Raw genomic sequence first — 12,470 nt, 5'->3', positions numbered from 1 at the left:
AAGGACAAGGTGGTTGGCAGAACTCGTGTCCAAACTCCAAAACCAGTTGCGCAAAAGCTTAAAACCATGCAATCCAGGATATACGAAAACCCAATTTTGCCCCTTATCCAATCTGTCCCTAACTGTCAAATAGCAAGTTAGTCTGAGATGGGCAAAAAGGTCATTTCCCAAGGTTATAGACACCGAAACCGAGAAAACTAACGGCTTGAGGCATCTGGTTTTACTTGCAGCTTTGCGACACTTTTGTCTGTTTCTTGTTCTTATATAATAAACCCGTCGATTTTCATTCACTTTCATCGGCAAATTCACTAACTTTCCAATCTAAATCCAAAAAAGAAATCAAACAAAGCAATTAAAAAGAGTATTAATTTTGAGATGAGTTCTACGAGCAAGGCATGGGCTGTGGCGGCGAGCATCGGTGTCGTTGAGACACTGAAAGACCAATTAGGCGTTTGCCGGTGGAACTACGTTCTCCGGTCGATTAATCATCATCTCCGGAATAACGTTAGACCCATTTCTCAGACCAAGAAGCTCTCCTCCTCCTCTTCCGCCGCAGCATCCGGCGTCTCCTCCGATAAGGCGAAGCAGGCTGAGGAATCGCTCCGTACGGTCATGTACTTGAGTTGTTGGGGTCCAAATTAGGTTTCCATGGATTTTCCGCAGCAAATTCCAAATCAGGTCGCCGAATCGGAGAAATTTGGAAACTTTATTGGTCGCCATGAATTTGGAAGTCTGCATATGGCTCGATTGAGGTCAAGAGTCAAAGAGTAGAGAGAGGCAAAAAGTAGGATGGTGAATGTACTTGTGTATATAATTGTATGTAACATTGTGCTTAAGCCCTTAAATGGCTATTTAATCAATTGATTAAACTCAAATCAATTCGAGATTATGGAACTGATTCATAGCCATTCTAGTTACGGTAACTAATCAAAACATGTGACTAAAAAGTCCTCTGATTCAGTTTACAAAAGAACATTTGATTTTATGATATATCAGTATCAGTTCATGAATCTCTTGTTTTGATCCAAAGACTACTAGATAAGGTAAAAAAATAAAAGAATATTGAGATCGATGGCTTAAATTTACTCATGAGACTACTGCATCGTAGTGATTATATTAATCTCATCTTTACTAGCTTTCTCTTACACATTTTCAGCAGCTAAATTAGTCGATGAAACAGAGGTGCTCTGTTTTCAGTTTGGAGGCATGTTTGTGAACATACTGAAGAAGAATGTTTACAAGCATGCCATGAAACCAAGAGTGTACATATTCAGGATCTTGTAGATATGATGAATAAGCTCTTCTTAGTTCCAACTTCCACGCAAGAGTTGAGAATGAGAGAATTGAGAATAACATGAACTGTAACCAAAAAAAAAAAAAAGACTTGTTATTTGAAGCTGAGAGTTACAAATGTTGCGTTTACACAGTGAGATACACTCCTATTCTTCTTTCTTCTATGTAACAAATTCAACTTTCAAATCTGTAAGCTAACAATTTTTAATGTACAAAGTGGATAAATCCCTCTTGCACTTTTATGAATAATGTTCTCTACAAATAATCAAGAAACTCCACATGTTAAAAGAAAAAAAAAAAAACCGTTCTTCTCATCATTCTCTTTACAAGCTCATTGCTCTTGCTGAGCCTATTCTCTCGTCAATCTGCAAAACACCCATCAGGTTTGAGTGATCATCATCATAGCCAAAGTGTAGACACAAGTAACAAGAAAGCCAAATGAACAGAACCGTTGATACTACTATTGTATTATGTTAAACACATTTTTTTTATACAGCATATACAAGAAGTAAAGATACCAAAGTTTTTTTTTTGTTTTTTTTGCTACAACTGTAAATATCATTAAAAATGAAAGATAGATTTTACAAAAAGCAAATCTAAAATTTGTACTACCTTGGCAAAAAAGAAATAAAAAACAAGGGAGCACTACAAGTGAGAACAGACAGATGCTAACAGATAATCTAATCCACAAGCACATCAAATTTTAAACCGTTTCCTATGCCTCCTTGCCGAGATAATATTTCTAACTTCTCGGTCAATTCCTTTGAAGACAAAAAGGGTGGTGAGAGATGTCTGGTTTTGGAGAACATTATTCCTCTGTTTCCATAACTGGAAAATCGTCGCCTGAGAAGCAAGATACCCAAGTTGGAAGTGAGTAGAAGATCAAAGCGGAAGGTAAAAGCTGCTTCCTACTTTTGGATCTATAAACAATGCTACGAAACTTGGGAATGGTGACAATAATTTAGAAAAACAAAGAAGCATCCTATTTCTGAAGAGACTATTGTCAAAAGACCACAAAGAAGCGTGTCGTAAATTTAGTATTGACAAACTTAGTACGTATTTTATGGTCTATCTGTTTATGATATTAATTTTTTTTTTAAAGACTAAATAATAATGTTATTATATTAAACAATATATTAAACCAATAAAAATAGAGGGGAGTCGTCAAGAAGTGCACTACTGAATCAAAACGAAGATGGTGTGTTTGGTGATTCTTCTCTGAGAGAAAGCGAAATGTTCAAGGAGACTGCTAATGACGAGAGAGACAAATTTCCCTCAGAGCGGTCTAGCCTTGTAGACTTGAACGATGGAGTGGATGAGTTTTTCGACGTTCCAGAACCGTCAGATAATGACCCGTTGGATGAAAGCTGGACCTCAGATTATGATTCGGATACATACTCTCAGGAATCCCGCCAGCCAAAACTAAATAGCGCTACGAGCTTAGTGAAAAAATTACACGATCTTGCAGTTCAAAAGAGGGGCTATGTTGACCTGCATGAGAAGGCGAGGGAAGAGAGTAGCACGCCTTGCTGCTATGGAACCACTCTTCCAACTGATCCTACTTGTGCTTTGCCTTGTAGTTGGACAACGACCGATCCCTCTACTTTTCTCATCCGAGGAAAGACTTATCTTTCAGACCAGAAGAAGGTCAAGGCAAAGGGTACACTGATGGAAATGGTAGCTGCAGACTGGCTAAAATCTGATAAGCGGGAGGATGATTTGGGGTCCCGTCCTGGAGGCATCGTTCAGAAATATGCAGCAAAAGGTGGACCAGAGTTCTTTTTCATCGTGAATATACAGGTTCCAGGATCAACAACGTACAGCCTTGTGCTTTATTACATGATGAGCACACCCATTGAAGAGCATCCTTTGCTAGTTAGCTTTGTTAATGGTGATGACGCATATAGGAATTCACGGTTCAAGCTCATTCCTTACATATCCAAGGGATCTTGGATAGTTAAGCAGAGTGTGGGAAAGAAAGCGTGCCTTATTGGTCAGGCCCTGGAGATCAATTACTTCAGGGGAAAGAACTATATTGAGCTGGGCGTTGATATTGGCTCATCAACTGTTGCAAGAGGAGTTGTGAGTCTTGTTCTTGGTTACCTCAACAAACTCGTGATTGAAATGGCATTCTTGGTACAGGCGAATACCGAAGAGGAGCTCCCGGAATATCTTCTTGGAACTTGTCGGTTAAACCATCTAGACGCTTGCAAATCAGTTTCACTTATTCCATAGAGTCCAAATAAAGATCACAAAAATTCAGATAAAGTATTCTTTGAAATCTATTGAATGTCAAAGACACAGTAGGTTTATTGGTTAGTTGCTTCTGCAACTCGATTTTTTATATCTAGGTGGTGATACTGCCCAAGTTCTTTGTATATACATATCACTTTTATTTATTGATTTTCCAACTTGGTTTGTTGACCTCAATACTTAGATTCTGTGCTTTTGGATTCTACTATTGGTTTATTCCTTTAAAAAAAAAAAAAACCAAAAAAAAACCAAAAAAAAACCAAAAAAAAAAAAATAATTCCAAAATAACTTTAGCAGCTTAGTGCCAGTATAAGGAAAACCTAGTATAAATATTAATAACCGAGGGTCAAACTTTGAAATAGAGTAAACCCTAATCCGATCTAAACCCTAACAGCTGCGCCCCTCTCCCTCATTCTAATGGAGACAGGGAAGAAGAAGAAGCAGAAGATGAAGAAGATGAAGGAGAAGATGAAGATGATGAAGAAGATGAATTTGATGACCTATTCCTTAACGGAAGATCTATGGACACTTATACTAGCGAGATTACCTCTGAAGTGCATCGCCACTTTCAAATTGGTATGCAAGCAATGGAAATCAATCGCGGAATCTCAGTTTCTTCGCGAGCTTTTCTTCTCTCACCATCAGAACTCGCACTCTTCGTGGTCGGTCATGTGGCCAGACAAAGCGGGGTTCAGAAACAAACCTAAAGAAGTCATGGCTCATTACGGATGCAAGGTTTGGGGGCTTCCAAGATCCCTTGACTCTTACGTTTCCTCTTTCATAAACGGCATGACTACGAAGGAAACACAAAATGTTAAAGTCTTGGCTTACACCGACGTTGGATTTATTCTGATCAGTTCAAAATCTGTATCCGGTGATGATCAAGCCTCCTACTACGTGGCTAATCCGATTTCACGGCAATATGTCAAAATCCCTCCTGTGCCTCGTGGCCCTTTTCACTTGAGAGCTAGATTTTCCAGACCTTCTGGACTCGTCACATGGATTGAAAATGGTGACCTTTTACGTTACAAAGTTGTCCTAATGGATAGAAGTAAATCTGAAGGAGGTTTCTTAAGGTTACTGATATATTCATCTGAGACATGCTTGTGGAGTTTTAAAACTCTTAATTCTTATGGCCCTTTGTGCTATGTTGATTGGTTCCATCCTGTTAGCTTGAGCGGAAACCTACACTGGTATGGCTTGACCTCAGACTATAAAGTCGCTGTTGTATCCCATGATTTCTACGCTACTGGAACGGAGTCTGATCGATGCATGGTTATAATTAACCCTGATGAAGAACATTCGAAGAACTTCAAAAGAATGTGGACAACTTCTCAAGGATATCTCATGCATATGAACATTTTCAGAAAAAAACAAAGAGGATAAGCTAAAAGTATGGAGGCTAAAGAGTGGGGAATGGGAACACGTATCTCAAATATCTTCCGCTTGTTATTTCGATAACATTTTTCCGCTGGCGATGAACCCTTTTGATGGTGAAACGCTGTACCTGCAGAGAAAAGACCATAAAAGAGGTTTGGTATCTACTAACTTGTACAACGAAGGAAAGTTTGGTCTTCATAAAAACTTGGAACGTACCATCGAAGGTCTCACTCTGAGTATTAATAAGGCAAGTTCGGTCCTGAAGGAAGAAATTTATATGTTCACGTTTGCTCTCCCTGGCTGGCTGTATCGAATTCCTTCCTCGCCGTCCTGAGCATTGTGAGAGGATTGACTTGACTTTCTTCTGATTGTTTTTCCTTAATTAATTATAGGAGAGTGTTTGTTTGTTTGTTTGTTTGTTTTTTTTTTTTTGCTTTTTTAACGAATGATGGTGTTTGGTTTGTTTTGAGTATTTTGGTCCAATTAAGAGTGGGGGAAAGTGGTTGTGGTTTTTAGGTATTGGTAATTTGCTTCATTATTTGTAGTTGGCTTAAAAGTCTGTTTTTTCCCGTCAAAGTAACATTTTATTATATATCTGAAAGAATTAATTTATACAATCCGTAAAAACGGAATTCACTAACCACCATGGTGGATACAATTTAGATTAAAAAAAATTTGGAGGCCCAGGCTTTGCTAAAGAATCCACCGGAATTGTTTGTTCTCTTTGCATGTATATTGAAAATTACATTTCGTTAAAAAAGAAAAAAAAAAAATCCATTTCGTTCATTTCTTCTTCTAATGGTAAATGTTCGAGCCCACATTTTCAATATCGAAATGTCTATAAGCATTTGTAATCTCCTTCGAAGTATACCTTTGTATACCCATACTCCAAAATTGTTTCATAGCAATAAGAAATGCTTTAGCTTCGGCTTCTACCAATATATATGTTTTACTGAAATATATTAATTATATATGCATAAGTATAAATAATTATTATTATGATATTATTAGAACCATATATATATATATATGTTTTAAAAAATTATTATCTTATTTATTTTATCAAATTTTAAGCTCTCCATTTTTGTGGAGTTTTTAAAACTCAATCTTTTTAGCTTGAGTAGAAACCTGCATTGGCTCAGCTCGACCTCTGACTATAAAGACGCTCTTGTTTCCCATGATTTCTACGTTACTGGCACAGAGTCTGATCAATGCAAGGTTATAACTTTCCCAGATGTAGAATACTTGGAGGATTTTGCTAGAGTTTGGACAACTTTTCAAAGATTTCTCTCTTACTTATGTAATGCTGTTTGTGATATTTTTTATATAAGATTTAATGCTTTTAACTAATAATGCTAAAATGTAAAGACTATAGGCAAAATAGAATTCCCTCAATCATTAGAGAGAAACATTCTATACTTCATATTCTGATGTCTCTTTTTGGAAATATCTTTTGCTATTGATAATTTTTGATTGCTTGACCAAGAGCCAATAGCTCAATTGGTAAAGATCTCAGGCAAAGCCTAAAAGTCGTTGGTTCAAGTGACTTTTGGGACAAAACTAATTTTATATGCTGTGGTGACGAAACTAATATTACATGTTGTGGTTTTGGGCTTGTGGTGATTACGGGATTTGGCCCAGAACCTCCTAATGATCCAAAAAATTTTTTTTATATAACTTGATGAATCGTTAGTGGACCTAAGAGCATCTCCATCAGAGTTTCTTAGAGCATGTCCATCAGAGGTTTAGATGGGGTTTATGGCCTAGTTTCATAGGCAAAAATGATTTTTCTTTTAAAAGGAAAAAAGCTCATTTTCGACGAACCGGCTCTTCCCGAAGAGCCTAAAGAGACCGGCTCTTCACCACGTGGAAGCGTGTGATTGGCTGAAAATCGTGTGTTAATTTTGTGGGACAAATTTTTTTTTTCCTTGGGCATTTTCATCTCATCCCGACTCTCTTCTCTCTTTCTCTTCCATGACAATATTAAATCGATCGGAGCTTCCGTGAAATTTACCGGTGGAGTTCTAATCCGAGCATCGAGTATCCATTCCAATCATCAAGGTAAGCCTTCTGCCTTTCTAATTTGGTAAACTTGTAAAGTTTTAGGGGAAATTAGGGTTTTCGAATTTGGGGAAAAATTTGAGGGTTCTTTCCTGGTGTTTTAATTAGAGATATACGATCGATTAGAAGTATCTGTCTGTTTGTTGTTACCCTATATTGAATACGAGTTCAGTTGTTCGAATTTATGAGTGGAAATTTGTTCGATCAAATTAGGGTTTTCCAATTTGGGGGAAAATTTGGGGGTTTTTTGTGGGGTTGAAATTGAGGTTTATTACATTCATTTACAACCGTATGTTAAAATTCATTATCGAAGATGATTACGTGTTTAGGTTGTTGATGATGTATTACTCGGTATGTTTATGTAATTAATTCTATTGATTATTATGTTGTCTTTCCTGTCTGATATGACAGAGATTATGATATGATTTATCTTGTCATAACCATTATCGGAGATGATATGATTTCTCTTTGCTATATCCATGATCGGTAGTGATAATGTCTTAGCGTATGCTAAGATGTATGAATGATTGTTTATGTTGCTTAGATTGTTTATGTATTTTATGTTGCTATAAGCGTCATTGCTTAGATTGTTTATGTTGGCATTTTAATGATCAATGTTTTGGTTGGCTTAGTTTGATGAATTTTTTTTTTGTACAGAGAATGCCTATAAGCTACAGTGATACATCATCTGAAGGTCTAGAGATAGACATGGGCTGGGCATATTCGGATGCTACTTATGGAATACCTGAAGCTTCTGTGGTCGTAATATGAAGCTTGAATCAAACACAGCTGATCGCAAGTATAATGCTTGTCCTGATAGGTTCAAAGAGGTTAGTTCTCTTTCTTTATTATGTCTTCCTTTGTTTGTTTGGTTTAGCTATGTTTATAAACAGCTTGCTGAAACTGTTTAATGTTTGTAGGCCAATGGTGAGCACATGTGGCAGTGGTGGGATGATGCGGTAACCGAGCAGTTCTCCATCCTCGAGTTAAAGCTTAAAGAGCAGAAGGAGCTGATCCTCAGTGTTGACCGGCATAGAAATAACACATCTAATCCAACCATAGGAGAAGTTTGTGAAGAGCTAACACGGCTTCAAGGTGAAGTTACAAGATTGAAGGACCACATTGCTAACCAAAGTGACGGTTTTACGATGTTGATTTTTATTTGTGTTATTGCAGCCATTGCATATGCGTTAAAGTATTAGAAATGGGTTGCATCCATTTTGAAGTTATGTAGTAAGACATAAGTACAATTTTAGTACTCTTTTTTAAGCTCATGATTTCAAGTCTTGTAATATTATCTACCGTCTAAGTTATGCAATGGATGGTACTTATGGTTGTGGAAATTTCTATTTCATTTGATGCTATTATCTACCGTCTAAGTTATATTATATACGGTCATAGTATTAGTAGTTTTAATGATCCGTTTTCATTCTTTTTTTTGTGAGGTAATATGGTGGAACTACGGATACATGCTTCTGAAAGCTCCACCGAGTAGTTATGTCTCAACGATTACAGATCCGTCCTCTTGAAACTTTTCGGTTAGGGTTTAGAGTTAGCAGGAAAATGTTAGTAAACAGTTAGAAATTCTTTGTGTTAAATGCTTGTGGTAAATATCTAGGTTGCTTTTGTTAGGTTTATGACATTTGATCAATGCTTGATATGAATTGTTAGGATTAGGTGGTGTGATAACTGCTAGTTAGGTGTTATTATTAAAACACTTAAAAACAATCAACCATATTCATCTTAAAAAACACTAAAGTAAAATACTAAATCACTCATCCACTAATTCGAAAACACTAAAACAACCATACTCTTCTTAAAAGACACTCAACCATATTCTTCTTAAAAAACATCTTCTTCTTTAACTACACTCAACCGTCTCCTTCCAAACACTTGTTCTTTAACTATCTTCTTCTACTTCCTTCCACTTGTTCTATCGTCTTTAACTAGCTTCTTCTACTTTCTTCCACTCGTTCCATTGTTTTTAACTAGCTTCTTATACTTTATTCAACTCGTTTCATCATTTTTAACTATCTTGTTCTACTTTATTCCACTCATTTCATCCTCTTTAACTATCTTCTTCTACTTTCTTCCATGTTTTCCGTCTCTATAATTCTTTCAATCTGAAACATAACCAACCACAAAACACTACTACTTCCTATGGATTCTCATAACTCATTTACTCAGTCTGAAGGCTTTGTCAATCTATTAACTAGTCAGCTAGTTAATGACAGTTACTTGCCATGTATAGAACTAGGATCATCAGACATTCCTATGTTTAGTACACAAGGATCTGATGATCCAAGTGATGACCGTAAAGTGAGAAGGCAGTGGACTCCGAAGGAAGATTTGGTGTTGATAAGTGCATGGCTCAATACAAGCAATGACCCTATAGTCGGCAATGAACAAAGAGCTGATGCCTTTTAGAAGCGGATTCAGGCATATTACAACGCAAGCCCTCAAATAGAAGGACTACCAAGAAGAGAAGCCTCTCAGTGTAAGCAACGCTGGGGAAAGATCAATGACCAGGTCTGCAAAATTCGTGGGTTTGTACAAGGCTGCACAGAAGGAGAAGAGAAGCGGTCAGAATGGAAACGACATAATGAAGGCAGCCCATGACATCTTCTTCAATAACTATCTCATCAAGTTCGGCCTCGAGCATGACTGGAGAGAGCTCAGGCATGACCAAAAATGGTGCTCGAGGTCTTCTGTGAAGGATGGTGAAAAGGCTAAAAAAGGAAGGTTGTAGACTCGGCTCAGTCCTCAAGCTCGATTCCTGCAAGCGTAGCCGATGATGTGTTAGAGGCTCGGCCGCCTGGTGTGAAGGCTTCGAAGGCGAATGCTAAAAGGTCAGCCGGAGTGAAAGCCGAAGGAATGGAGCTGAAGGAGTTGCAAAGTATGTGGGAAATCAAACAAAAAGATTTAGAAATGAAAGAAAAGATTACTAACAAAAGGATTCTTGAGAGCCTTTTAGCTAAGACTGAGCTACTTTCTGAGAATGAAATGGCACTTAAAAACAAGTTAATTAGTGATATGTTGTTGTGATGTGTTATGTAGTCAACTTTGTGTTTTTCTTTTGTTTGATGATGACTTAGTAGCTTAATGTATTAACTTTGTGTTTTTCTTTTGTTTTTAGTAGATTGCTTAATGTTGAGTCCATTTTCAAGAATGCAATATAGTAATTTTGCAAGATAAAACACCATATGTCCAGGTTCTCTTACTTGTTCCTTTTAATGTCTATGATTTATAGTCTGATTTTGTCATTGTCATTTAGTGATGTTTCTTTATGTTTTTGCAGTAAGTGCGTGATCAGATGCACTTGGCCACTAAAATTTGGCAGACAAGTCTGTGATCAGATGCAAACAAAATGAAGGGTCTATTTTTTTTGCTTTATAGTCTAGTAAACCACAAATTTTTTCTAGTGTAATGTATACCATATGTTCTCTAACGTGTTTGTAAGCCACATATTTTTAGTTTCAGCGGTGTATAAATGTGTTGTGTGAAATGATCAAACATTTGTATCTCCATTCATAATTTCTTAAGTTCATTCTACCACATTTTGTTTCCCAATATCGAATACCACATCTTGTTTTATAAACCAAGTATCTATCTCCACTAGTTTCCTCATTTCTAAAATCATAATCCCTTTATCAAATCCTAATAATATCACTTTATACCAAACTCTTTATCTGTTTACACAAACATTATGGCAGTATCTTCAAGTGATGGATTGGCTGAATCATTTGATGATTAATTTGATGAAAGTTTCGTTCAAAAATTTGATACTATGTTCGATGCAGTTCTTAATCGGCATGCAGAAAAAAAGAAGAAGAAATGAGCATACATTGAAAGAGAGCGGGAACAAGGCCACAACCGGTTATAGAACAAATACTTCAGTGATGATGCAACCACCCGCCAAATCTATTTTTATGCCGTTTTAGAATGAACAAGGACTTGTTCATGCGTATTGTTGACCGCCTCTCCAATGAAGTTCCATATTTTGAACAAAGAAGAAATTCTGCCAGAAGGTTTGGTCTATCCGGACTACAAAAGTGTACAACTGCAATTCGTATGATGGCATATGGTTCAGCGGCTGACGCGGTTGATGAATATCTCCGGCTCGGTGCAAGTACGACACTGTTATGCTTGGAAAATTTCACTGAAGGCATAATACACTTGCTCGGAGATGAGTACCTCAGAAGACCCACACCAGAAGATCTTCAACGACTACTCGATATTAGAGAGATACGGGGATTTCCCGGTATGATAGGAAGCATCGATTGTATGTATTGGGAGTGGACGAATTGTCTTACCGCTTGGAAAGGGCAATATTCACGTGGTTCTGGAAAACCGACAATCGTCTTAGAGGCAGTAGCATCACAAGATTTTTAGATATAGCATGCGTTTTTTGGACCTCCAGGTACATTAAATGATATTAATGTTCTTGATCGTTCACCAGTTTTTGATGACTTATTACAAGGTCGAGCTCCAAAAGTGAGATACTGGGTCAACGGTAACGAGTATCGTTTGCCGTACTACCTCACAGACGGTATTTATCCCAAATGAGCAACTTTTATACAATCTATTCAACTTCCTCAAAGTTCCAAAGCAACATTATTTGCTACATGTCAAGAATCCGTCCGAAAAGATGTCGAGCATGCTTTTGGAGTTCCGCAATCTCAATTTGCAATTATCAAAAATCCAGCTATTTTTTTGGATAAAAAAAATTGACAAGATTATGTGAGCATCTATCATATTGCACAATATGATAGTAGAAAACGAACAAAATAGCTACACTCAGTATGATATATCAGATTTCGAATAAGGAGAAGGAAGCAGAAATTCGCAAGTCGATATAACGTATTATACAGATATTCCTACAAATATCAGAAATATAATGGAGGTTCGAAATCAAGTCTGTGATAGACGGATACACGAACGATTGAAAGCAGATTTAATAGAGAATATTTGGAATAAATTTGGTACTTCTCAATAGTAGAACTAAAGGTTTTACAATTTCTAAAATCTATATGTTGTATGTTTTTAATTTTAATTTCATATAATGAATTGTATTTTTTTTTATAATAAATATGTGTTTAAATTTATTAGTAAAATAAAATAATTTCGAATTTAAAAAAAAAAAATTTATTCTTGGTGAACCCCAAAATGAGCACAATTTCTTCACTTTTTTTAAATCCAAAAATTATAATATTAAATTCTTATGAACCTTTGATGTACATGGTTTTAGGGCATGAGTAATGGTGAACTCCATCAGAGGTTCATGTCAAATTTTTTATTAATACAAATTTTAAGAAGAAAGAGAAAGTAGAAAAAGAGAAAAAGTCGAAAAAGAGAGTAAAAGAAGAGAGAAAAAAAGAGAGAAAGTAGAGAAAAAAGTTTTTACCAAAGCCCAACCAATCATATTATACCACCTCACTCGTGAACCTCTCTTAAAATCAACTCTAAAAGCTCTAATTTAAGAC

The 12,470-nt window shown here is 36.5% G+C and overlaps 3 protein-coding genes across 3 annotated transcripts; all 3 read left to right on the top strand.

Annotated features, from left to right (window-relative positions):
* The first annotated feature begins 278 nt into the window (after positions 1-278).
* LOC18991720 lies at positions 279-890 on the top strand. The gene has a single exon (XM_006415039.2). It carries the CDS (start codon positions 376-378, stop codon positions 640-642), a length of 267 nt encoding a protein of 88 aa, XP_006415102.1. The 5' UTR covers positions 279-375; the 3' UTR covers positions 643-890.
* Positions 891-2,081: 1,191 nt separating this feature from the next.
* Positions 2,082-3,528, top strand: LOC18991719 (protein ENHANCED DISEASE RESISTANCE 2-like). Its single transcript, XM_006415038.2, has 2 exons — positions 2,082-2,163; positions 2,450-3,528. Exons 1-2 carry the CDS (start codon positions 2,082-2,084, stop codon positions 3,526-3,528), a joined length of 1,161 nt encoding a protein of 386 aa, XP_006415101.2.
* Positions 3,529-4,014: 486 nt separating this feature from the next.
* On the top strand, positions 4,015-7,758 carry LOC112083905 (putative F-box protein At3g28280). Its single transcript, XM_024152126.1, has 2 exons — positions 4,015-4,821; positions 7,645-7,758. The coding sequence occupies exons 1-2, from the start codon at positions 4,015-4,017 to the stop codon at positions 7,756-7,758; spliced, it is 921 nt and encodes a 306-aa protein (XP_024007894.1).
* Positions 7,759-12,470: the final 4,712 nt, after the last annotated feature.

This window comes from Eutrema salsugineum, unplaced genomic scaffold (genome assembly GCF_000478725.1).
Source record: "Eutrema salsugineum unplaced genomic scaffold, Eutsalg1_0 scaffold_5, whole genome shotgun sequence".
NCBI lineage: Eukaryota > Viridiplantae > Streptophyta > Magnoliopsida > Brassicales > Brassicaceae > Eutrema > Eutrema salsugineum.
This window is presented reverse-complemented; position numbering and strand designations above follow the sequence as displayed.

Coding starts and splice junctions, on each gene's coding strand:
- LOC18991719 (XM_006415038.2), top strand. CDS start 2,082: ATGTCTGGTTTTGGAGAACATTATTCCTCTGTTTCCATAACTGGAAAA. Junction 2,164..2,449: donor GCAAGATACCCAAGTTGGAA/GTGAGTAGAAGA, acceptor ATAAAAATAGAG/GGGAGTCGTCAAGAAGTGCA.
- LOC18991720 (XM_006415039.2), top strand. CDS start 376: ATGAGTTCTACGAGCAAGGCATGGGCTGTGGCGGCGAGCATCGGTGTC.
- LOC112083905 (XM_024152126.1), top strand. CDS start 4,015: ATGAAGATGATGAAGAAGATGAATTTGATGACCTATTCCTTAACGGAA. Junction 4,822..7,644: donor CGGAGTCTGATCGATGCATG/GTTATAATTAAC, acceptor TTTTTTGTACAG/AGAATGCCTATAAGCTACAG.